Source organism: Polistes dominula, unplaced genomic scaffold (assembly GCF_049000335.1).
Source record: "Polistes dominula isolate Pdom_NZ unplaced genomic scaffold, Pdom_raw_medaka contig_28, whole genome shotgun sequence".
Lineage (NCBI taxonomy): Eukaryota > Metazoa > Arthropoda > Insecta > Hymenoptera > Vespidae > Polistes > Polistes dominula.
The window spans coordinates 522,839-550,576 of NW_028300879.1; the positions used below are offsets into that span (position 1 = coordinate 522,839).

At 31.2% G+C, this 27,738-nt stretch overlaps 3 protein-coding genes and 1 long non-coding RNA gene across 6 annotated transcripts in view; 2 read left to right on the forward strand and 2 right to left on the reverse strand.

Annotated features, from left to right (window-relative positions):
- The window catches only part of bs (serum response factor blistered), a 31,469-nt gene extending 17,959 nt beyond the window's left edge, over positions 1 to 13,510 (reverse strand). Inside the window, exons 1-2 of one of the 2 annotated variants that reach the window (XM_089172415.1) lie at positions 12,287 to 13,510; positions 8,017 to 8,268 (exon numbers count right to left, since the gene is read on the reverse strand). In XM_089172415.1, coding sequence (XP_089028541.1) covers positions 8,017 to 8,268; positions 12,287 to 12,853 — 819 coding nt within the window. In that variant the 5' untranslated portion in view covers positions 12,854 to 13,510. The remainder of the gene's footprint in view (positions 1 to 8,016; positions 8,269 to 12,286) is intronic. The other variant, XM_015324966.2, reaches the window with a different exon arrangement.
- LOC149033603 (uncharacterized) lies at positions 356 to 7,459 on the forward strand. The gene is made up of 2 exons (XR_016176580.1): positions 356 to 2,116; positions 3,081 to 7,459. It is a non-coding gene; the product is annotated as an uncharacterized LOC149033603 (long non-coding RNA).
- A 389-nt stretch (positions 13,511 to 13,899) lies between the features above and the next one.
- LOC107068478 (mediator of RNA polymerase II transcription subunit 29) lies at positions 13,900 to 15,640 on the reverse strand. Its single transcript, XM_089172475.1, has 2 exons — positions 15,396 to 15,640; positions 13,900 to 14,983 (listed from the first exon to the last, which is right to left on the reverse strand). The coding sequence occupies exon 2, from the start codon at positions 14,959 to 14,961 to the stop codon at positions 14,371 to 14,373; it is 591 nt and encodes a 196-aa protein (XP_089028601.1). The 5' UTR covers positions 14,962 to 14,983; positions 15,396 to 15,640; the 3' UTR covers positions 13,900 to 14,370.
- Positions 15,641 to 16,109: 469 nt separating this feature from the next.
- Positions 16,110 to 23,114, forward strand: LOC107068494 (uncharacterized). 2 transcript variants are annotated; one of them, XM_089172036.1, is made up of 7 exons: positions 16,110 to 16,409; positions 17,158 to 17,639; positions 17,756 to 18,224; positions 18,347 to 18,504; positions 18,652 to 18,819; positions 18,921 to 19,424; positions 19,551 to 20,536. In XM_089172036.1, the coding sequence occupies exons 2-7, from the start codon at positions 17,186 to 17,188 to the stop codon at positions 19,586 to 19,588; spliced, it is 1,791 nt and encodes a 596-aa protein (XP_089028162.1). In that variant the 5' UTR covers positions 16,110 to 16,409; positions 17,158 to 17,185; the 3' UTR covers positions 19,589 to 20,536. The 2 variants fall into 2 exon arrangements, with proteins under 2 accessions (XP_089028162.1, XP_015180418.2); XM_015324932.2 differs by lacking the exon at positions 19,551 to 20,536 and adding an exon at positions 21,857 to 23,114 and having other exon boundaries at positions 16,112 to 16,409.
- The last annotated feature ends 4,624 nt before the right edge of the window (positions 23,115 to 27,738 follow it).

A 27,738-nucleotide genomic window follows, 5' to 3' on the forward strand; every position in this document is an offset into this window, starting at 1 on the left:
CTCTTTCTCTCTCTCTCTCTCTCTCTTTTTCTATTTCTTAGACTTGTGCTTAGAATATAATATAGAACGTTAACAGTATAAATGTGATGATAGTACGTGAGAGTCATAACAATATATTGTTTTCTTTTTATTGAAGTATAAAAAAAGAAATAATTAAAAATGGACGCGTTCTTCTCTTTAACCTACACACATTTTTAAACCTATTTACAAACTATATTATAATAAATATATGTATTTATCCTTGATCAAATTATAAACAAATTTATGGTTCTATATTAACTAAAATTACATATATTAATTATTTAAATTAACTTGTTCTTAAAATAATCAATTTTTTGATATGACCTTTAAAATACGCTATTTTAAAGATGATTAGAATAAACATTTTGTCTACTGCAATTATAGCTAATGTTATTACAAAATTTGTCATTTTCAATATGATCGAATTATTCGTAATAATAATTGACTGTTTAATACACATAACGATAGTTTAACCTTTTCTTATATCACTTATCTCAGTTCAACAATCATAGATAATAATTCAAGATGACTGTATTACAGTCATGCATGATTAAGATTTGTTTGGACCACAGAGAAACGATTACACCTACCTTATGCACCATCATCCGCCTGACGATTTTCTTTGGATTTTTTTTCTCCGTTTCTTTTTGTTTTTTTTTTGTTTTTGTTTTTGTAGTATACAGAAAGAAAGAGAAAGGAAAAAGAATGAGAACGAGAAATCAAAAGAGAGAAAAAGAACAAGTCTGACGACCTCGGTTGTAAGCAAACGAGGGTGGTCGAGATATGGTAACAGGAACGATCGTACCGCCGACAATGCCACTTTGCTATGTCAAGGTGTCTACTTCGGGGTAAGACAAGAGGTAGACAACGACGTTTACCTCCTCCTCCTCCTCCTCCTCCTCCTCCTCCACCTCATTCCCCTTTTTCCACTCCCTTCACAACTTCGTTTAAATCTAATAGCGTTTGTCTCTTACGAGCTTCTTATTCTCGTTCAATTCCTTCAATCGTAAATAAAGTAATGCAATAATGAAGTTTGATCTTCAGGGCCCTTGGTAGACACTTATATGAATATTTAGGCTTAAGTTTTTCAATCAGACAAAATATTCTTCATTATTATTATTATTATTATTATAAATTCACATCTTGTTTATTTTATTTTTTAATCCTAAATATATAATATTGATAATTATGTATTTGTTCTAGTTATTGTATAGATTAGGTTTGTGTCCTAAATCTTACCTAATTTTTCTTAACAGATTTTATACGCACAATATTTAATTTGATTTTTATTTTACTGACAAAATTTTTGATAAAACAAAAATAACAAACAAAAGTTCCAATTTTGATAGGATATCTATATATATATATATATACTTTTATTTTTTTTTTTTAAATAAATCATAAATAAAATATATAAATATAAATTTTTGTCTACCAGTTGTTGATGAAATAAAAATAAAAATGTCGGCCCTGAAGAAACAACTATCATCGGCCATTCTCTTTCTCTCCAAATTTATTCTTGCAATGTGTTCTATCCGAGAGGTTTAGTAAGACAGGGAGAGATAGAGAGAGAGAGAGAGAAAGAGAGAGAGAGGGAAAATGAGTAATTTTTTGAAGAAAGAATTCGCCGATATTTCGCAAAAGTTTTAATTAAAAAGACGTGTCGTTAGACCATGGAAGGATAAAACTAATGGCACGAAAAGCGTTCACCGATCTCTCTCTCTCTCTCTCTCTTGCTCTTTTACAAACACACTTTCTCTCTCTGTCTCTCTTTCTAACTCGTGATAGTAAAGCGCGAACACCGAACCAGTTTGCACCTTGACTCGATCCGTCATCAGCCGTCGTTCGTCACCGACCGGGCAGGTGGGCAAATCTAGCTTACGATCGACGATCAAACGAACAAACAAAAAAATGAAGTACGAGAGAGAGAGAGAGAGAGAGAGAGAGAGAGAGAAACACTACCATTATGTCCTTTTAAGAAGGTTTAAAAGAACGTGCAGAATAGTTCCATGATTCTCGATAGTCGCCTCGTTAAGGTCGCGTTATATTCCAGAGAGACAATAAGTGGTACGACGAATCGATCCCCTCAGCATTCGTAAGTATTTTTCTAACTATTTCTAACTTCTTTTTCTATCTCTCTATCTCTTTCTGTCTATCTTACTATCATCTCATTCTTTTTCACAAACGTCAAAATAACCTTGCATAGAATAAACTATATAATTGGAACAATTTTCAGTTCCTACTTTTAACGCTTATTTTTCCATCCAAGTTTTTTTTTCTTTTTATCCATTATTTCTCTCATATCAAACTAATTTCTAAACTTATGAACCAATCATCTTTTACATCTATTATCCTAATCATCTCTGTCGCATTTTTTTTCTTCAATAATAATAATAAAGAAAAGAAAAAAATATGCGAGTGGTTCGAAAATAATTTGTTTGTTTTTTTTTTTCATCGATCCCGTTACACGATTTTATCCAATAAAAATATAAATATAAGAATAAATGATGAGTTTTCGTTATATATCGATATAATTAATCTGGAGTACTCCCCGTATCGGTTTGAAAATCGGTAAGATGATCGGATCGATGTATTTTTTCGGGCAAAGATTTTGTTCATAATATATAACAAGGATAAAATGAATTCTTGACGATAATCGAATTAGTGTCATTCATAGTCTTTTGTATGGGAATGAATGAGGGATTGATACGCATACATACATATACACACATGTATAAATGCGTGTAAGTAAGCATTTAATTAATTAATTAAATAATTAAGTAAGTAAATAAATAAGTAAGTAAGTAAGTAAGTACATATATCTCTCGAAGTTCAAAATGATTACATAAATTTTTGTACAACAGATGATCTCGCAATATTATTTATGCTCATATATAAAACAAAATAAAATAAAATAAAATAAAATAAAAAAACACACACACACACACAAATGTGTTAAAAGATCGATCCGAGTTGTGTCATAGTTAAATAAATAAAGTTCTACAAAATGATTGTAGTATTCGTTCCTTTTCGTTTACGTCCCAAAAAATCTGTTACAGATCATCATGATTGATAAGATCGAACCAGTTTGCAAGGACGTGAATCGATCCATTATCGATTCCTAACGGCAGGTTAGCTTCCCATCTATCTGTCCACCAAAACGAATCAGCAAAAAGAATATTGTGTACGAAAATATTTCAAAAAAAAAAAAAAAAAAGAAAAAAGAGAGTGAGAAAGATAGATGTGTATATGTGTATTCTTTGATAATTATGACAATGGATTGAATAAAAAAAAAATTTATTTTATGATTTATTTTATAATATAAATAACTGTAATATAAAACAAATCATAATTTTCTTTTTTTTTTTTTTTTTTACTTAATCCACCATCATAATTACTGGCGCATTATAAAAAGAGAGAGAGAGAGAGAGAGAAAGAATGAAAGTAATCGGATAAGCTGGTATAGTGCTATTTTTAAAGAAATAATATGTTTATATGTAACATATGTATATATATATATATATGTGTGTATATGTACGATATATCCTATATCTATACATATATATAGATGTATATGTATATATATCTATATAAATGTAATATAAATATTATCACAGTATTTTACAGCAATATACTATTTACACAACGTCATAAACATATTTCACTTTTTTTTCTTTTTTCTTATTTTACCTTCATTATTTTTTTTGTTTTTTTTTTTGTTGCTTAATATAAGACATCTCAGCTGGACGTTTATTGTTAATTTAATTTAATTTAATTTAATTTAATTTAATATAATTATTAATTAGTCTATAATTATTAAACGTCATCTCGTTTTGTACTCTGCGCGTCCTTTTCTTTGCACTTCTTCTCAAATCTGCGCATTTTATTTCGCACTAATAATAATACTACGTAATTAAATATTACGTTAGTATTAATATATCTTCTTTATCGTTTTCCTTAAAATATCTACACGTGGATCTTTCATTATCATGCACAATACAAATTATCTTCAATTGTTTATTACAAAAATTCCAAACAAATAGCAAAACCAAAAATTCAAACAATGTCGAAAGATCCACGAATAATTTAAAAAAAAAAAAAAAGAAAAACACAGAAAATAGTAAAATAAACAAATAAAACGATAGACACAGAAATCAACAAAAAAAAGAAAACAACAACGCATACAATACGGACGCACAAACATACCTTTTATATACGCATGCACAATTTCAACGACTAATTGTAAGATTTGTAATTTAAGAGCGATTTCAAAATAAAAATGTTCAATCAAATTAATTAAAAGAAAGAAATATGAAAAGTTTGATTATTAAGAAAAAAATTGGCGAAAAGCACCAATGTGAGGAATGGGAGTGTGGTGCGGACATTGGACGGAACAAACGAAGATCGTTCAAAGTAAAGTATCTGCTTAAAATCTAATAGAATGTGTGAAAATAAAGGAAGAAATGTAATCAAAATAATAATAATAATAAGAATAATAATAATAATAATAATATAATAATAATATAATATTAATAATAAAAAAATAATAATAATAATAATAATAATAATAATAATAATAATAATAATAATACAAATAATAATAATAATAATAAAAGAAACAAATACTATCTACTGGACATGCCATTTCGGTACGCAACACTTTACACAACAACGTACGATGCACAATAACAAGAACAACAATGTACGATTATTCGAAATGCACAGCAATGCCAAGCGTGCACTGCCGAGGGATGAAGAGAGAAAGAGATAATATAAAAATAAAAAAGAATAAAAGTTCGGGATAAAAGAAAGAGCAAGGGACAGAGAAAAAGTGAGAGAAAAAGAGAGAAAGAAAGGGGGGAAAAAAGAAGAGTTCAAATTTCTCCTCTTTCTTTCTGCACGGAATTTGCGCTTTTACAAACATAAGATGTTTCTACCTTCCTTCCCCCTTTATTCCACGTCGGCGGAGAAAGCCAAAGCTTTTTTTGTAGGAAAAAAAAAAAAAAAGGAAAAAGAAAAAAATTCAATAACATGACGAAATATAAAAAAGGTTTGCTCACTTTTAGAAAGGAGGAGAGGAGAGAATTGGTAGGAAAAATGTGAATAATGTATTTTTTATTATTTTTTCTTTTTTCTTTGCTTTTTTTTCTTGTTAGAGAAATTGATATAAAGAAAAAAAAAAGGAACGGGAAAGAAATAAAAAAGAAATCTTGAAGGATAACATATCATATCATATCATATCATATCCTGTTGAGTAACACGCGCGAAGATCACCGTATGACCAGAGCGATTTTTTTTTAATTTTTTTTTCTTTTCTTCGACTAATTATTCTCGTTTTTCTTCCCCCCCCCTTCCCTCAAAATAGGCGATTCATATTTTTGATTGCAACATTTAAACGAACGACGATACCTCCTATTACGTTTTGTCATGCCAGAGGTGACTTCATAATGCAAAATATAATTTTATAATATTTTTCTATAAAATATTATGTATATATATATATATCTATATATATATGTAAATATACACAAATATAAATAAATATCTTCTTCATTTTTGTTGTTGTTTCCTATTCTTTTAAATTAATTAATAGTACAAAAAGAAAAAAGAAAGAGAAAGATAGAAAAAGAGAAAAAGAGAGAGAGAGAGAAAGAAAGAAATAAGAATAGCAGAAGATTCTTTTGTCACGAAGATATCCAGTTAGGATAGTTCTAACAGGATAATTCATCACAATAAGAAAAGTTCATTGTAATATTAATAGTACTCTAATAAATCTACGATTTACAATAATTTATACACGCTGATTTGTATCTTCTCTTTTGTTTGTTTCTTTTTTTTTTTTTTTCTTTCCTCCTCTCTCGTGTCATGTTTTCTATACTTTTATATGGATTTGTATTTAATTTAAATCTTTTACTTTTCATTTTAATCGCGCGCATCATTCGTGCTGATTAAAAATCTAAAAGGGAAAATTAAATCGCATCCCGTTTGAAAACATATCTCTCTCGAAGAAGAAGAAGAAGAAGAAGAAGAGACACGAAAGTTTGTCTTATAAATATGATAATAGCTAGTTTTCATCGAATCGATCGTCGATCGATCGGATGCCCACTTTTGGACGCTAGTTTTTAATTATGTTTTTTCCTGGGTGTGCATGGATGTATTAAAAAATAAAAAAAAAAAATAAAATAATATGAATAAATAAATGCACCCGTAACGCGAGAACCACATCGACCGCATTCTTCTTATTAACGAGAATGAACGATGGCTGCTGATTAGCATTTCTTTCGTCGTTCGCGAATTCTTTAAACTTCGATCGACGAAGCATTAACGATCTAATAAAACAAAAATAGCACCGTTAAGGAAATTCCTCCCACGTTGTGTATTTACAAATTTTGATATACGCGCGAGATGTTTCGTAATATATGTGACTCCCACTTAAGTAGTGAACACTTAAAACAATGACAAAATTTCATAAAAAAACATGTGCCCTATTCAAACGTGTGATTACAAACGGGGAGGAATTATTTTTGAAAATTTTTCATAACGTATACGTAAATAATTATTAATAATTAAGTGTTATAGTTCTAACGCGTCGACATAATCTATACAATGACGTGCGAACATTTATTTGAGTAATTTCATTGAGAAATCAAATGAAATTATTATTCAACATAATTCAACTACGTTGAAAATTTCTGAACAAATATTCGACATTCCGTTTTTATTTCATTTTTTTTATCTTTTCGCGTTAACTCGAAAATGATCAAAAAAAAAAAAAAAAAATAATAATAATAAATACGAAACGTGTGAAGAAAAATATCGCTTTTCCTTTTTGAAAACTCGATGTTTCTCATTGATTGAATAACAGCAGTCGACGAACGATCGATGTCGTGATAGTTTAACTATTAGACTGAACCAATGTTTCCTTTTTACCGGTTAGCCGAGTGTTACTTGCGGACGACGACGACGACTATGCACCTCTCTTCAGCAATAACATAACGTTCCTACTTCCGTAATACGCGTCGGTTGGACTAGATTTGTGAGCAGAAAAAGGAGCCCTGTTGGCATTCTTACGCTCCTCTTCAGTCTCTTCCGACGTTGAGGATGCGTCATCTTATTCGGATCGCGGATAAATAATACAAAAACCGTTCAAAACTTGTCCTAACAGTTTCACAATTGATTTAATAGGCAACTGATCGAAGGGACAAATCTTAAACGATAAAGGAGTGGAAAATGATAAAGGAAAACGTCCGCGAACCGTATATCGACGTATGAAAGCTCTATTTATCTATCTTGGACGGAATCGAACGGATAATATGTACGTTTGTTTGTATTTTTTCCTATCGAATTTAAAGTAGCACAAAAGAAAAGTGCTTAGTGGTGTCAAAAGTAATCGGGAAAGTAAAAAGTAAGATCAGGGTGGTGAGGATGAGGAGATGGGGCATTGGAAGAAGAGGATTCGGGATCGAGGAAGGGTGATGGGAAGGATGGTAAATAGGAAGGGTGACGATGGGGATAAGAATGAGTGTGAGTATGAGGATGAGGATGAGAATGGGAATGAGGATGAGGATAAGGATGAGGATGTGGATGAGGATGTGGATGAGGATGAGGATGTGAATGTGGATGTGGATGGGAATGAGGATGGGATAGGATAGGGGAGTTTAGGTGGTACTACCGTTGAGGATGCGAATGAGACATATGAGGATGGTATGCTGCGTGATGAGGTGGTAGGGGCGAGGGACAGGATTGTTGATATGGTCCACCGGCGAGCATCGGTCCAGGACTGGAACAGGGTACGAGGTGTGAGCTCGGCGATGCCGCATGCGCATGCGCGATCAGATGAGCGTGCTGCGCGTGCGAGGGCGGCGCGTGCTGCGAAGCCGGCGGTGGTGGCGGTGGCGGCGGACCCGGATGACCACCGGTCGGTCCGCCGCCCGCTCCAGGATAACCACCGTGTAGGGAACCACCGTGAGGCGAGCCATAGACCAGTTGCCTTACTTTCTGCTCCTCGTCCCCGATGTTGTAGGTCAACTCGGTCTCCTCGAATCCAGTCGCCGACATCCGCTGGTCACCGGAGGAGCCAGAAGGCGGTGGGTCCGGACTGTTCAGACACGTCTGGATCAACGCTTTCCCCGCTTCGCTGGTTATCATTGGTTGCAGTTTGCGCGTCGCGAACGTGTACACGTGTCCGGTCTCGCTAGCTACCAACAACATCACTTGCGTCCCGGTCAACGTTGACAACTCGTACGCCTGCGAATGCACAAACAAAAAGATCTCACCTGTCCATATCTATCCTTTTACATTAATATTTTCATTCCCTTTGCGAAGTTTCCATTTCAAAGATCACACTCGAATACTTACCTATAACATGTTTCTTTGTTTTTAATGTTCCTTCCAAAAAAAAAAAAAAAAAAGAAAAAAAAATCATTGAAAATGATCCTTATCAAATTCGCGATAAAACCTTTAACTAGAGATTGCCGGATTAACTTGGGCAATTAACGTTCGTTATGACTTTAAACGATGCATTGATGAAAACTTTATTTATTAAGTGCGTGCGTGCATGCATATTCTTTCTTTCTCTGCTCGTTAGACTTTCTAATTAGATTTTGTCCGCAGATACATACCGAATATACCCGTCCTACCCTTTACGCACATTATAAAGAGATAACGATCGCGAGAGGAGCATATAAATACGCGTACTCCTGTACGCAGCTGTTACCCGCCCGATCACGTGACTATCGGTTAAACGCGGCGCGCGAAACTTCGAAGTACCGCGCGCAACTCTTTCTTTCATCAAAACTATACACCTATAATCGTTTTAGCGAGTCAATATTTTAGAATAATAATTACAAAATGTAGAATATTTTTCTGTATATTTAATATTGCAAAAAAGTCGAATATTTTATTTATATAATTGCATTTCAATGAATTTATATAAAGAAGAATAATTGTGATCATTTGTGTTACGAATTTAAAAAGTGTCAAAATTATTTGCAATGTTTGTGATGTTGTAATTATATCGATTTAGATACTACTAAACAAATAAATAAAGGAGAATGAATGAAATCGAGAAGGAATGCAAATTACATAGCGACGAGTCATCGATGCGCTATACAAACTAATGTACAAACTAAGAGCCAAAATCGAATGGTCATTCAAAGACTATACATATAGATAGATGAATAAGAAAAATAGATAGCCTTTTTAATTCTAAACCTAGTTGTTTACAGTTGATAGTGCAATGAAAAGAAAGTAAGAAAAAAAAAAAAAAAAGAGAGCGAGAGAGAGAGAGAAATCCACGTTAATGTAATTAGTAAAAATAAAAGAAAAATAAAAGGAAAAATAGTTGATACGGGATGGCCTTTGATCGTATATACGAAGCTGTTAGACTTTGGATGACTTTTGAGATGACTACATGTATTTTAGGAGATATTAGGATGCGTTGCTATTATTATACTACGTTTCTACTCCGACAGTTACGCCGGTAAGCTACGAAAGTGAAGGAAAGCGAGTATAAATAAACCGAGACCGTAGCCTTAATCGTGCTTAGGCGAGCTATTTACTTACATCGCTCACGTATTTCCATGGAATTGATTAAAAAAAAATACGTATCTCTATTAATCGATCGACCGATCGATCGATCGATCGATCCTTCCGGTAGATATCGATTCAATAATCAACCAAGTTATCGTCTGTTCAAAATTTTCTTTCATGTTCATGCATATCCGTTAATTCAGATTGATATGACTGTTATCATTTAATTATCAATTCAAAGTTTTTTATCAATTTGTTTTTATTTTATTTGTAGATTGCAACATAATCTTGTGCATGAATTAAAAGAATTTTGTGCTAATATTATTCATAATTTACACATACACTCACACACACACACACATGATTCTATAAACAAAAATCCAACAAGACAAACAATCAATAGTAATTCAAGAATGATTGTTTATCAAATAATTATTCTCATTCAATTCTAACTATAAAAAGGTGAATTTATTTTTTTCATACATTATAGAATTCATGTTATATGTGAAAAAATGTAGAAATAATACAAAGTAAGGTAATAAAATTTGTGCTATATAAAAACTGTTTTCACAAGACTTTGTTACAAGAGAGAATCGAGTATACATTTATTTATCAATAATTTTGATAAATATAAAAGCAAATATAAGATGATAGTAAAAAATAAAATATAATTGAAATTTAAATTGAAACAAAAGAAACAAATTATTGTTTATTGTTAGATAAGGATTAAGTTCGATCGAAGGATTAGAAAAACAACTACAATTGTCATACTCGTTATTTGTTAATGTCATTGTTATTGTCAATGTTAATTGTCAAATAAAAATGTAAAAAAAATAACTGGGAAATTGAATTAATCAAATTTGACAATTCACGATCATTTAAAAAGATTTATAAATTGTAAATATTAAAAAATCCTGTTATTTTCCATTGGAAAATACGAAAGTAGATATTTTCCGAACGACCTAATAGTTAAAGTATAACTGCTGAATTTAAAAAGTCAGATTTAGGATTAGAAAGTATGTTGAAATAAAAGAAATGAAATATTATTAAAACAAGGATCAAGATCGATTGAAAGTTAATTATAAATATCGTGCTCGTTCAATGTAATTCAAAATTAATGAAGAAGAAATACCGATGACGAATCACCTCCCTCTTTGAACTTTCGTATTAATCATTAAACTGGTTACTTAATCGTTTAGAATGGAAATTGAGGAAGAGTATGTAGACAACTCGAATATCTAATCCACGCATTATAAAACATGTAAAACAAATGTAAAGAAGAAACGTCCATTTGATGAGTGATTTATTACGATCTTACAATTGATATAATGTTTGCATCATTGTTGATACGAGTATAATAAGATCGATTAATCAGAAAAGGATTGGCAATTGTTTGGCTCCGATTTTGTTAGCCTCTGTCAAAACGTTTTTGAAATTAAATAAAAAAAGTATTTCTTTTTCCAAATTATTAATTGATAATTCATTTTTTTTTAATATTTACAATTGTACTTGTCATTGAAAAAGGGAAAATTAAATTTTATGAATACTTTGAACTTGTGCATCACATCTGAAGTGATAATCAAAATTTACTATTGTAGAATATTTATCAGTCAATTTTGTTGATTTATTAGCAAACTTTGTGTCGTAAAATTATACGATATGAATAAAATAAAAACTATTAATTTTACTCTGCATTATATTGTAAATCAAACCACAATTTCCCTTAAAAAAATATAATACAAACAGACTATCAAAAATCCTAAAACAAATGGAGTTCAAAAGGCTAAATAATTATGATAAACTATTTGAATTATTTTTACTTCAATTACAATGCGACTAATGAAATTATTATTTTCAGTTGCAACTGTATTAAACAATTAAATCTCTTACAAAGAATGAACTATTCAGTTTGATTTCAATAAAACTAACGTAGTTGTACTATAAATAACTAAATTATACTCGATGACGGATTCTCAAAAAATCTTTAATAGCAAAAGATTCAAAATTCACTTCTGACATTATAGAAATTTGAATTTATCGAATTTCTACATTACTTTCCCAGGAAATAAAATGATTTATCGTATAATTGAACGAACTTAACCGTTAATAAATATTTATATTTTGTTTGAAAAAAAGTAAAGCGTCTATCGACGGATAACAATGACCGACGTTCGATTTAACCGGATTTGATGGTTCAAAAAGCGCGCGTGAATTCGGCGCTCCTACGTAATTCAAATGAATCCGCGCGAAAGCTATTTCTAAGCGCCGCGCGCGGCTTTAAACATTTTTAGAACTTACTCGCCGTGTGTAACTTGATCGACCAAACAAAGCGTGCCGAAGCAACATATGTATTTGTTTTTAATCACTTTGCCATATCATTCGAATCGACATCACGACAGGTTTTACACAAACTGAACGTGAGCGAGCTTAAACTTGATGGGGGCTTTACTAGAGAAATAGAGATAGATATAAATAAACTCAAAGCTTAACGAGGAAAGGAGATATGCGTGGTAGGAATTTTGGCTTTGAAACTACAAATGGAAATGTGAAAAATTAAAAATTTGTACTTTTTTTTTTTTTATACGCACGCGTCTTTTGCACGCGCGTCATTTTGTGAAAGTGCCTGAGGTTTTTGACTTATGACGAAACGAAAATACAAGGAGAAAAGTGAATGGAATATGAGGAGGAGAGTGAGAAAGAGATATAAAAGTAGTATGAGATGGGTTGGACTAACCTTCTTCATGATACCGGTCTTCCTCTTGGAAAACGTGGTATACCTCCTGAGCTTGTTATCAATGTACTCCATTTTAATCTTAACTCTTCCTTTCGTCTTTTTTCCATTAGAGGGTGGTGATTTTTTCGGTTGTCCAAGATTCGTGAATGACTCGTCGAGATTATCGGCGACACAATCGGACATTGTCATACCCTGCTGTTGCTGCTGCTGTTGTTGTTGTTGTTGTTGTTGTTGTTGCTGTTGTTGCTGCTGCTGTTGGGAAAGTGCCTGTTGCCTGGCGTTAGTGTCGTCGGTGTAACAAACATCAGACGTGGTCCTCTTGATGCCTCTGCTCTGGACCGAGGGGACGCCGGGCGTCGGGCCGCCCCCGGGCATCATGGTGGCGCCACCACGTTGGCCCAACTGAGAAGCAGCAGCGGCAGCGGCGGCGGCGGCAACAGCAGCAGCTCCGAGTTGGGAGGTGGACGCTCGCCCGTACATTTCCGTGGCACCGTCGCTACCGATCATCCCCATGCCGTAGCTGAGATTCGCGTAACGACCGTCCCTTCCGCCGCTAGGGTTGTCCATCACGGAGCCCCACACATTTATTATTATCTACTAGCAGCCCTCGATCGAGCTCGATCGCCGCCACCAATTCACGTAAACCAACCGCCGCTCTGCTTCCCACGTGATCGATCATCTAGAGGAACACGGGACAACAACGCGCACTACACGAGCGCTCCCCGCGAACTGTGTGCGCGCGGTTCTATCGTAACTTGACCTACGTGCTCGAAGCGCTGCCTCCGCTTACCCGTGCGCGCCATCTACCCCCACCACGGCAAGCCTGCGCTGTTAAAAACTAGTCCACCCTTTCGAAATTCGATCCTTCCCATCAAGGACCTTACAAATTTACCCTTTATAAAAATCTATTTCAATCCCCTTTTACTTGATCCATTCTCTTTTCCCAGATTCGATCTCTATTTATTAAGATATTTCATCTCGATTTTAGGCCGCGGAGCGTTACACAGAACGCCGAGAGGGCGTCCCCGGCTGCCATATTTAGAAGTAGACGTTACCATATTAGGGCAAGTTTGCCAAATAAGGTGAACAGAGGTGGTCCTTCCTTTTCGAATGATTGCACGGCGCGCCACGGCAAAACACCAATCCAACTGACAGTAGCGTTTCCTGCACGCCTTTCCTGCCCTCCCTCCTCTCTCTCTCTCTCTCTCTCTCTCTCTCTACTCTCTTATGCTCTTTGAATACATGCTAGCTACGATTGATACCACGGGCGACGGATAACAGTCACTCTTTTAAGAACGGTGCTTTTCTCTACCGTCGATCTTCTATCTCCTCTTCCAATCGATTTTCTTATTATGTTTTACCTTCGACCGATTCCAACGCTATTAGAGATCCCTTTACAAAATTAACTTAGCCCTTTTCTTTTATTAAAGTATTGTATATATGGGATTTTTATTTTATTTATCAAATCCTCTTTATGAGATTCTTTAAAGTTTTTATTCAAGTGATACCCGATATCGGATCAATTTTAATCTTTTGTGATTATATTCAATAGTGAAGAAAGAAAATCTAAAATATACTGTTAACAACAAAATTTACTAATAATAAAAAATCCCTTTAATACTATGCATTATTATTTAATGATATTATATTTACAATCATCTTTCATTAACACCTATATGTTACCATACATATTATCAATAATATTTTTAAATCCATTTTTTATGAGAAACAAAAATGTTCATTTCTTTCTATTTAAGATTCTAATCCTCCTTTACTTCTCGTAAAATACATCTTCCAAGTAATCTATAGAGAATATAATTATATTTCTTCTTATTTATCTAAGCGTATGTATATACATATATTTTCTTAATCATCGATATTTCGTGTTAATGCCTTTTAGACAACTTTACAAAATAATCATATACTTTCACTTATTATAATTTATTTTCTATTTTACTAAAATTATATTTGAAAAATATGTATATAATAACTTATATCGATACTGTTTGTATTGTTAATAACATTTTCTTAGGAATTCAATGACAGAATGTATTACAAATAAATCCTTCATATGTATCAAGAGTTCATTCTCCCGGTGCAATTGTATGTGCTGCATTAACCAAAGTTTCGTGCATTTCTTTGGCATAGGCTACTTGGGCACGTACAGTCATTAAAAATTGAGGATACGTTAAAGCTGGTCCTTCTTGAGCACTGACTGTGTCAGTGCGAGTTGGCAAAACTGTCATCGGTAGATATCTAATAGAACTTGAATTCTGCGACAAACACTCAATAGAAGTTTTTAAATGTAATTCCATTTGATCACATATAGAATAAAATTCCTCCATATTTTTATTGAATCTATGATCCAGTTGATCGATTCCCTTCAAAGATCCAATGTCTACCAAACTGTTTTGATGCAACGTTTGAGCTGCCGTCTTAATTCCTACTGCCAAAGATTCCCTCAATGGTCCAACCAAAGATTTAACTTTGGATATATTATCCAATTTTTCCTGCGCTTGTTGCTGTTGCTGTTGTTGCTGCTGCTGCTGCTGCTGCGCTTGCTGTTGTTGAGCTTGTTGTGCTTGTTGTTGATTTTGAGGCATTTGAGGATTTACCGGCTGTGCCATCTGATTAACAGCCATCGTTCCTTGCTGTTGAATCGGTGGAATATTCATTTTGCTCAGTTAACGTCGTTCTCTGTTAATATACACACATTTTCGGTTATTTATTATATTTAACATGTTCTCCTATTTGTTTCTAAAATAAATATATATATATATATGTTTTATAAGAGACAAGAAAATGTTTTCGAATAAACTTTTATTTCAATTGTTTAAAATTCTTTTGTGTATAAATCTAAATAATTCTAAATACTTATATCTATCTTTAAGGTACTCTTGTTTATATAAAACTATGCTATTTCAAAATAGAAAAAATTACTATAATATTTAAGATTCCATATACTTGATGCAAATATAACCTAACCTATAACCTATCTAATATACGATTTCAATATTAGTAGTTATTTAAAAGGATTATAGTTTGCTAATTTATTACTATTATTAATATTATAATTATTATTATTAATTATCAGTAGATATATATTTACCTTTTAGTAATTTGTTTCTTCTGAAATTATGACAAAATCGTTCAAGTACTTAATTTATTTCACTTTGATCTTCTTTTGAAACAATATAATCAAACTAATACATTAAAATTCTGATTCAATGCCAATAACGAAAATTTTATTACCAATAAAGTTATCAATCATTTACTTTTTACGTATAAAGTATTCAAAAAATCTTTAGATTTTAACAAAAATATATATACTTTCGTATATCCTTTAATACAATACACTGCTAAACAGTCGAATAAAGTCGATTGCAATCGATTCAAATCGATTATTGATACGAGCCATTCATATACGCCTATGACTACACTTTTTAAGATCATCCAATCAACGATCGTCTTTAATTCGATTATGAGTCGAGTTAAACATAGAATTTCTTTTTTTAATAACATTTATTAATTATTTATCCGCATGACTAAGCATACTTAACAATTAATTTATTATGAAAACGTAATATAAGTTAAGTACTTTTATTTTTTATAACTTCAAATAAAATAATTTCACCAATATACTAAAAACAACTTATTCCTTGAAAAAAATTATTATTCTTACAAATTATAATCTGTCTGTAATAAAAAAGGATTAATTTAAAAAACTGAAAAAAATCTAAATTCATTTTCAATAACATTCCAAAATTGACCAATGAGAGTGCGCGTATGATGCGAACGTCGCATTACATATGGCGTCAAAAAACCGACGCCATCTAACGACTGGCATTCCTGTTTTTTACGTGCGGGTAAAACCACGGCTTTCTGGAGCGCGGAACCTCTTTCCACAATTTTGTTTGCAACATCCAGTGTTTTAAGTGCATTTATTTGTGATCATTGCGATGCCGTGTTTATGGTGAATAAGATGATATACGCGAGAGAGCGTGAACGCGCTACAGAAATGTGTGGGAAGATGAGTTAACCGTGTGTTAAAGCGCGCAGCGGTCAACCTTCCGACAAGTTTAGTACGGGAATCTATCCATATTCAGGACTTGATTGCACCGAGGTAAATACGCTTTTAATTGAAAAACAATAACAACTACGTTAAGTTAATGGACTTTCTTGAGAATTATTTTCAACTTGGAAACTACCTTCGTGTTTATGTTTACCCCTCTAATTACCCCCCTCCTACTCCTTTACCATATTCCGCCCGCCACCCAGCAATTCTTGCCTTTTCTCTTTCTCTCTTTCTCTTCCTCTTTTTCTTTCTCTTTCTCTTTCTCTTTCTCTTTCTCTTTCTCTCTTTCTCTTTCTGTCTTTCTCTCTATCAATCTCTCTCAATCTCTTTCTTTCACTCTATCTCATTTTTTATCCTTTGCATATTTTTTTCTCTTCTCTATCTTCGTTCGAAAATTTTTCTTCTTTTTATTATTATTATTATTGTTATGATTTTTTTCTGATTATTATTTTTTTTCTTTTTTGATATTATTACCAGATTATATTGTTTTCTTTTATGGTAAAACATGTTGAATGATTAAAAACGTGTATTTAATTGGTTCGTGTAAGAATCAATCTATCTTTTTTAGATTGAGAGTAATTATTATGTGCAATTATAAGTTTTATGATAAATCGTCATAGTTGATTACTATATGACCTTGTTGTGGATGTTTTAAAAATGATATTAATAGTTTTGATTAATATTTATAGAATTAATGAGTATGTTTCTTCTTCTTAGTTTTTTACATATTTATTATGAAGTGTATCTCTATTGTTATAATCTAACGAACAATATTTTGTGGTTTTCTTTCCCAAAGCTTTAGTAGAAGGTTCAAATAGCAAAGAATGAGTGCATCAGCTGTTAAATCATCGATATCTGGAGTAGGGACATCCCCAACTTCGACTACTCATTCCATGCTTCCAATGAATGCTATGGCTCAAAAAGTAGTTCCTGGTGTGGAATCAGGATCTATGAAACCTTTAAGCGGAACAGGATTAAGCTATGTTACGTTGCAACCACCCAGTCAACCTCTTAGTTTGGTACAAGATCACAGACCATCCGTTTATCAAACACCACCTTACATAAGTAACAATTCTGAAAAAGAGTCAGAATCGGATAAGCTTATACCAAACGGGATAGAAACTATTAAAGTGGAAACTGAACAAAGCGTACCTGCTTCTGTTAAGCCCAGCGAACCAAACAGGAATAATAACATGAGTCCGGAAAATTCGACCGAAGATGAACAACGAGAAACTCCGACAGAACCAGAAACAATTTCTCCTGCCTTAGAATGTTCAGGTTGACTATAATATTATATTATCTTTGTTTGTTTCATTATTATACTTAATATCTTTTATTTACTTTTGATCTTTAACGAAATCTTAACAGTATTTTTTCTTCTTTTTCTTCTTTAGCAATGTGTCCCCAGGGACAAAACAAAGTTGATGAAAAGAAAACTAGTGTAAATAATGGCTCTAAAGAAGCTGAAGGTGTACCAGTTAATGCTTCTCTACAAACAAAGTTATTGACGCATAAAACTGAAGATGCACCAGTTAAAACAGAAGTTCAAAAAAGTAAATTATCGTCGAATCAGAGTGCGAAATCGAGCGGAGATAGTCCAGCTGTAAATCCACCGTCAAATAATTCTACTAAAGCCGAAACAAAAGTAACGGTTTTGCCGAAAGCTAATAAACGAAAATCTAGAGAATTGAAGGATTTGAAAGGGATATCTTCGATTCCGGATGGAGCAAGTAAACCTAAGAGAAATCGTACCCAAACACAACCCTATCAAAGTCCTTTGCCAGAAATAGCGTTGCTTGTCAAAAGTTTAAACAAGTCTCCTGTGACTAAAGCTGCAGACGACAAGCTAATAGTATTCTATAAGTGAGTAATGTTAATTTATACGAAAATATTATCAATATTATGCAAACTACGCACTAAATATATATATATATATATATAATATTTTTATTTGCGTGTCGATATTGTGTAAATATTATTTTCAGGAATGAATTTCTGGCTGTGAGAAATGCAGAAGGAAGTTTTTACGTTTGCCAAGCGATGCATAATATTTATAAATCAAGCAGGCGTGTTCGTATTCGCTGGTTATCGCAAGATTCAAATAATGGAGAAATTTATTCTCCTGATTTTTATGATGTTACTGGTAATTTCAATTACTAAATTTAATATATTTTAATTAACTTATATTAAAAACATAACATATTATTCTATTAGAATTAAATGTAGCAACACCAGAGTATTATGAACGACGAAAGAAAGTTATTCTTGTTTTTTTTTTTTTTTTTTACAGATTTCGATTGTATATTAACGAACCTAAATTTGAACAAAATTGATAAAAATAAATTTCAATTAACAAAGATAGAGTTATTACGTACAGAGAATATATTAAAAAGAGCGCTCGAGGTGGAATCTGGGGTTTCTGAGAAGCCAAGAGTAACGGAAGAACATCCTGATGGACGTAAGTATTAATGCAAAATTAAAATGTAATTTTTCTTTATCCTCGGTGCACAAAAACAAATGTATACTTAATTTTTTAAATAAATATATTATTATTTCCAGTCGATTTGTCTCTTTACAAAGACGAATCACAATTGAAGAGAAGAAGAGGTCACGGTCCGTACAAGCAGAAACAAGGTCAACGAAAAAAAATGAAACGTTCGGCAAGTTCATCCGAAGATGAAGCGTCCGAGGATGATTCGAAGGATGAAAAGAAATCACCTAAAACGGGACGTTCTAAAAAAGGATCGGTAAACAAAGCGTTGGCGATTGCTAAATCGGTAGCAAAAGGATCTAGCAGAGCGGAAAGGGCATTAAACCGAAGCACCAAAAATAGGAACAGTACAGGTAGCGAGTCTACCGGTGGTACTGCTGCAACTGCAACTGCAACTGCTACTGCAGCGGCTGTACCCGTTAATAGCGCTGTTACGCCAACGACTCCCGTTGATTCAGCTAAAAATAATGGCGCGGATCCGAAAAAGATTGATGCTAAAAAACTGACAAAACAACAACAACAACAACAAAGCAACAACAATACGAGTGGTGTACCAAGGACGAAGCTTCGTGGTAAGTGAGTTCATTGAAATCCGTTAGTTAAGTTTCTGATATTTCTGTAGTCACGAATAAAAAAAAAAATATATATATATATATATATATATATATATATATATATATATATATATATATACACAGGGTGTCCTGTAATTAGTGGTACGAACGAGCAGAGGTGATTCTACATGAAAAATTTATTCGATAAACGTGAAATAAAATTTGTTTATATAAAAATTTGTTTTTGAGAAAAGTGAATTTAAAAATTAGTCGAGTATACATGCACTTGACTGAATTTGCAATCCTAGAAGTTAAAAGCTTTGTTTGATAAGAAAAAGAATAAAGTGATATACAAAATATTCGAAAGTAAAATAAAACCGACTTAAGTGAAATTTTATTCTTCATTTTTGACTTAGTTTTTCATATAGAATCAATCTCTCCTCGCTTGTATTACCAGTTACAGGATATCCTGTATATTTATGTATGTGTATGTATATATTATACGTATATACAGAATAAATCTGTATAACTGGAATCATTCTCGATATCTCTGTTAATATTAACTTTAATGAAAAAGTTTGAAACGTTTGTTATATTACCACGAAGGGGGCCAAACAATGTATTGTTTCAAGATTTTCATTGTTCTCAGTTTGGAAAGAGTTAAAAAGTGTTCTTTATACTTTTAAGCACAATCGCTGCGAAAATATGTATTAAATAATTATTTCCTTAACTATTAGTGTTATCCAAAAACACTTGTTTGGATCTTTACATTTCGTATTTAAACTTATACGCGTGCGTGTGAATATGTGCGTATGTATGTATGTTGCGTGTGTCCGATTTACCGTCCAAATGGTTGAATAGATTAACTTGAAATTTATATATATATATATATAAAAAAAATAAAGTTACTTGCAACGAAAATTTATTCATTATTTCGGTTTCATCCGATTTCCGGTATTAAGAATTAAATTTATTCATTAAATATTTTTCACAGTAAAAATAGAACTTAATTTAATATCAATAAACAAAATTGTATGTGGAAATTATTTTTTGCATTATTTTAAGTGTAAAATACATTAATTATGGTTATTTTTCTCCCATTTAAAAATATTGGTTTTAATGCAACCCTATTTTTTTCTTTTATAAAACAAAAGATGTAAATAATATTTAAAAAAAAAAGAACTCAATATATATTATTAATATTATATTTATCAAATTTATTTTGATTTCATTACTGAAATTCATTGACCCTTTATGACGTCACGTAATTTTTAAGTCACATACTCGTATATCTATATTTTTTAAATCTTATTTTACTTTTTTCTAGTTGACTTATATCCTATAAAATATAGATTACTTCAAAAGTATAATATTAAATATGGTTCTCTTTTCTTTTTTTTTAAATATTATTTACATCTTTAGTTAGAAGAAAAATATCTTTTACTGACAATATATTTGTATATTTTTCCTTTATTATTATATGTATATAAAAATAATCCTTCGGATAATGTAATACACGTTTCAGACTTTTTTGTTAATATTAATATTTTTAGGAATATTGAAGTAGTTCCAATAACGTGAATCACCCTGTATATATATACATATATGCGTATGTATATGTGTTTATACTGGATATTTCATTTTAAATGATACGATCAAATATTTTCTATCCTATTAATTTTAAATTAAATCTTTGTTTTCTTCAGATATAAAGGTACAAGGAAACCATAACATTTTGTTGAAATAGAAATCAATATGTTTAGGTTTAACAAATATTTCCGAAAAAAATCAAAAGAAATTCAAGGAGCGCACCTACTATTTATCTCAACTTAAAAACACGAGATTTTTATGAAATAACTTTATAATCAATTTTTTTATTCAAAATGCAGTAGAGCTTTGATTAGAAACATTTGTTTATAAAATCAATAGGATCTGAAACATTTGACCGTATTATTTCAAATAGGATACTCTGCACATATGCAGTGAGTCCCAAGAGTATTCGTGTTTATTTAATTCATGTCGAAAAATGTCAACCATCGTGATAGCATTGTTTCAATTTAAATCGAGAAGATTTAAGTAACGCTATCTAGACATGTCAATAAAGTTAAATGAGTTGATTTCTCCAGAATTCTAGTGTACTGTCAGTTGTCGATAATGATCAAATGTAGCAAATTTTTTCAACATGAAATCTGAAGTTCGCGATCGCGCTACTTGGGACTCAAACAATTAATAATCATAAAATATATGTTTTTGCTTAGAAGAATTGTTCAAAGTTTGCGTTACAAGCAACATCAATTATTTACAATTGACAATGTTTGGAGAAGATACTACAAAATACTCTTGTGATTCATTGTACATACATATATATATATATATATATTATATTTCGTGAAAAGATGGTTTAAGGGATGTTCGGTATATTGAAAAAAGGATGATGATAAAATCTGTAGGGTCAGCTGAAAACACGCAACAAGGGAGTAGTACTGCGGGACGTCCCAAACGCGTAGCTGCTTCAGCTCTATCAAATGAAGAAGCAGTAGCAACAGCAGCAATACCACGGAAAAAGCCACGTGGCAGAGCGTAAGATTGACATAATCAATTGTTTATCTTATGCCATAATATATTTACAGCCGAGTCTGTATCGTAGGCAATATGTACGTGTGGTGGTACACTCTTTAAAAAAAAGAAAAAAGAAAAAAAAGAAAACAAAAGAAACACACAAACAAATAAAAAGAAAGAATAAGTAAAAAAAAAAAAAAGAAGTAAACAATTGCAATCAATTTACAATGTGTAATATATATAGATATATATTATGATCTCAAGATTCTTGAATGTACCAAAATGCTACGTTATATTATAGTCTAACGATACGGGATCAATGACTTATATTACAATGCGGCAAATCGCATTTCAAAAACTATGGTAATAACAACAACAACCAATAACTACAATTACAACTACAGCAACAATTCCGAGACTTATTATGGTAGAGAAAGAGGGATAGAGGGAAAAAGAGAAAGAGAGAAAAAAAAATGATATTGTGATATATATCATGCTAAATTTGTACATATCGTCTACGTCTCAGACTCCTCGGGAAGAGAATAAAGTCACGGATATAGTTATGGGGGGGGGGGCAAAATGGTACCTTGGTTGAGTAATAACTATCTACAGGGTGTCATATGCTAATGCAGCACTCTTGCAATAGTCTATTTTTGATGTTGTGACTGAACCATACGTGATTCATTTGAGTTTTATTGTACACTTTCCATTGGATATGATAGCTATGTACAAATATATATGTCTGGGATTTGTATGCATTCTGTAAAACAGATTTATTAAGGCAGAGAGGTGAGAAAGATAATGATGATGATGATGATGATGATGGTTAAAACAAAAATAAACAAACAAAATATATAGGGTAACAAGAAAACACAAAAAATAAAAAATTAAAAATAAACAAACAAATTTGCGCGAACGATCCCTGATCGAAATTTTATCGATCTCTCTTATCCGCTGTGCTGATCGATAAGATATTTGTTAGAGAAAGAGAGAGAGAGAGAGAGAGAGAGAGAAGTACAATATCTGAATATGTAAACGCTGAATTTTAAGAGCTGTTTCTAAAATGGCATAACAGATAATATGGTCCAGCACCTATATATAAAAAAAGAAATAAAGGCAGGCAGATAAAAAAAGAGAGAAAGAGAGAGAGAGAGAGAAAAAAAAATATAAAGAGAAGAAGTGCCCTGAATTGTAATCCCTTGCCTCATTGTTGAATCCATTGATTCACGAGTGTGAAAAAAGAGTCTTATTAACAAAAATATGTAAAAGGTAGCACATTGATCATAGTTTTTTATAGTTTATTTTCAAAACTACATTTATCCAAATGAATTTGCACTGCGATCGATATAATATTATAATAATATTAATATTAATATTAATAATAATAATAATAATAATAAAAATAATAATAATAACATAGTTAAAGAGAGGGAGAGAGAAAGAGTGGAGAGGTGAGGAGAAGAGAAGGAAAATGGAAAAAATATTGAAATTGCAAACAAGAACAAACACACGGTGATGCCACATATAATTGATTTAGCCACATTCAAACGTATTTACACTTTAGAACGAAGAGGATAACATACGTGAAAAATTGGAACGATAATTAAAAAAGAGGGAGAGAGAGAGAGAGAGAGAGTGTAATACACTTATATATATATATATTTCCTCTTTTATATAATATAAGTTTTAATTAATGAATTAATTAAAAAGAAAGAAACACACAAAATGTATAAATAACTTCATTTATGCGTATACATTATTTTGATCAAAGATCGTGGATAACTTGTTGCAACGTGAACGTGTAAACATGTCGCCGCAATTATTACGAATCATTTAAGACGTTCCTTGGTAGTGCTTGTTATGAAATAATATTTTTCCTCTTGAATTATTTTTATACTATTATTTTTTTATATTAAATCATGATCTTCGTACCCATAACTATTCAATTTTATTTTTTTTAACTTTCCAGTAGATGATCTTTCTTATCACTTTAGATGATTAATCACGTTCATAAGCCTAGAATTGATATATAATCTCTGAATTATCTTTAATCTTTCATAACAATCACTGCCATTATCATGAACGGTGCTCTAGTGTTTATCAAATTAAATATAAATACAAATAAATAAAATAAAATAAAATAAAAGAAAAGAAAACACGCGACACACGCGTTGACGTTGCAGTGTATATTTACTATATAAAATAGATAGATTATGATTTACTCTTCACCAAATCTGAATTCTATACTTTTAAAATGTAGATGATAGTTTACAATATGTCGAGATGTATTTGCAATTAGTGAACAAGCGAATTTACGTCGTGACACACACACACAAACACTTTCAAATGGGGATTTATAAAAGAAGACATCGATTTAATGAATTATGTGTAATTAAAAAGAAAGAGAGAGAGAGAGTTATTGAGAAAATAAGAAACAAACAAATATATATTAATTTTTCTACTTTACTGTGTATTCAATATATTGGAAATTCACGATGGATTACAAAAACACAACAATGCATTTATTGGACCATAAAACAAAATACAACGTTTGTTTTCGATTATTAATATAAATTACTTAATGCTATCGAATATAATCGTTGAGTTACGGAACAAAAAATTCAAAAAATTAGCGCTTTTCGAATGCTGTTATTAAAAAAAAAAAAAAAGTTTGAAGGATTGTATTTTATTGTGTTTATTTGCCAGCCTCGTGAAATATTTTCAACATTTTTTTTTTTTTATATAATACGTGCTACATTTAAATTATTCATTTTTAATTCTAAGAGATGGAATCATTAGGTAACAAATTAAACACACGGACGAAAGAGACAATAATTTTAAATCCGAAAAATAATCGAAATCGATGGGTGTATAACCGATGGTCGATAAAAACGCATTGGTCGATTTCACGTCGGAAAAAAAAAAATATTTACTTAGTATTCAAACTCACACTCACGTTATATTGTGTCTTTTCACATTCAATCATGTTAATTAAATTTTAACATGTATTTATTCAATAGTCAATTATTAAAAGCTTAGTTTTCGATTCGTAAAATTCTAGTTAAAATTATGCATCGTAGAAAAGATATTTCTTTACACGAATCGAAAGCTATTGCAAATATTTTTAATCTTGGATCGTCTTCAGAATATAATCATAATTTAATTTTTGTTTTGTTTAGATTTACTATGAAAATAGACAGTAGTATTCTATTATCTGGCGTGAGATTAACTGATAAGCAATTATCGATTTAAACGGCGTATCAACAACTTTTTGTTTTCTCAATAAATTTCTTAACAAAATTTATTTCATTTGTTTACATATATGTATATACACACAGGGTGTTTCATAAATCAGTGATACGAGCAGGCAGACATCTCTGATACGATTAATAATATTACATTATCTTATATTTATTATTACATTTCTATTTGTTAATTATGTGTGAGTGTGTGCAATGTGTGTATGTAAAAGATAGATATCTCATAATAATAATAATAATAATAATAATTCGAAAAATGTTCATTCATTGAGAAAATTGTAAATGATAAATGCTACTATTAAATTGTCGACTATTTAATAATACTTTGTATAATGCAAATATTGCGAATGTGACTTTTTGTCGGTATTTGAACGATCATGTTTTCTTAAATAGAATTTTGTTTTCCAAAAAAAAAAAGAGAGAGCAGTTAAATATTGTAAAAAAAACATTTTTAATCCTTTCTTTACTGTACGACCCCCATATAGATCGGTTGTTCAGACGTGGGCCCTTTGCATACAGATAACCCGTATATGAGTTGCTAAAAAATAATATTAATATTATAATTAATTAATAATTTATTTTACATTTTTACCATTTCATTTCTGTTTGTATCACCTAAATTATAGAAACACCCTTAAATCGTATGCATAAATGCAAACATTTGACATAATGGCAAATGTTGAACGCACAAATAAGAAAAAAAAAAAAAAAAAGGGGAGATAGATAAAAGAGTGCATGTGAGAGAGAGAAAGAGAATTGTTTAGGACGAAGAGAGAAAAAAGTATATATATATATATATAAAAAAAAAAAAAAGGAAAGAAATACTTTTTTTTTTCTTCGCTCCCGTTTTAAATTGAATTGTACATAAGAAAATTTAGCTAATCAAAATTATTGATGATGAAGAAATGAAGATAAGAGAGAAAAAGTTTAAGAGATAAGAAACGAAGGATTTATTGTTTGTTCTCGTAAAAAAAAAGCAAAAAAAAAATACAAAAATTAAAAAAGAAAATAAGCGAACGTGTACACACCACAACAAATTTTAGGAATGAAGTCTTGTAAATCGAAAATGAAACCTTCCTGGTGTTGTCTTGTCTTTCTATATTTGTTTCAACGGTCAAAAATTTCTAAATATCCCCGGAATAGGAACAATCTAAGTAAATAAAAATAAAAAAACAGGTAATAGATCAATAAAAAAAAAAAAAATATGAAAACACAAATCGTTGTTAATGTGCGTAAGTAAGTAAGTAAGTAAAAAAAAAAAAAAAATGCGATTGCGAATGAACGAATTGAAGATTCTTGTAAGTTTGCTTACGACTTCGTTAACGTTTAATGGAAGGAAGGAATGAACGAACGAACGAACGAAGAAACGAAAGAAAAGAAAGGAAAGGAAAGGAATTGGAAAAGGGGAAAAAACGAGCAACAACACTCCCCCTCCCCCAGGCATATCGACCTCTCTACCGGAAATAGAATACGATATAATTATTATATTAAAAGTGATTAACATGAATTTTATTTCGACACACCTTCTAATTGTATTTTTATTTTGTTTGCGTTTAACTGAAAGACAAACAATGAAAAATAGCAATCCTGTCATTGGTCCATCGCACATACACACACATACGCCCACATGAGTATACACGCGAGAAGACGAAAGATGAAGAAAAAAAAAAACAAATTTTAACAAAAAAAAATAAAAAAAAAATAAAAAAAAAATATACAAAACAATGCTGTATAAAATAATAGTAAAGAATTCTAATACGACTATTGAAGAAATTTGTTTCGTATTGTTTTTTTGGGGTCATTCTAATAATAAATTTTGTCGTTTCTTTTCTCTCTTTCTGTGATTTTTATTTTTTTTTTTTATACTATTTTTTATTGTTACTTTTTATTACTTAATATTGTTATTTACAACGATTTTCTCTCTCTCTCTCTCTCTCTCTCTCTTTCTATAGCTCCTCTTTTTCTCTCTTCCTTCTCTGCCCATTAACTTGATTGTACCTGACTTCATCTATTCAACAGATTTTGAGTAAGGTGCAAAATACAGTTTTAAATATTATTCTTCCTCGTCCCATCGTCGTCTCCTTCTTCTTCTATTTCTTCTTCTTTTTCTTTTTCTTCTCCTTCTTTTTCTTCTTCTTCTTGTTCATCGTCGTCTGCGTTGTCTGCGTCGTTTAAGTCGTCTAAGTCGTCGCCATCTTTGTCCGTCACATCGGTCTCCATCTTTGTATTCAACGTCGTCGTTGTAACAATCTACGGAAGATTCAACTCCTAACGTATACGATATAATATAATAAGTTTGTTTTAATTGTTCTAATTATTCATACTTTGTTTTATCCTCTTTCTTTTAGATTTATTTTTCAATGTGAAATAAATAAATAGACGTTTTTATTCATCGAGCAAAGCTTTCTAAGAAAAGCATATTTATAAAACAGAAATTACAAGTTATTTTCTGGGGACTATAATTATTATTATTATTATTATTATTATTGTTATTATTATTCATTATAATATGT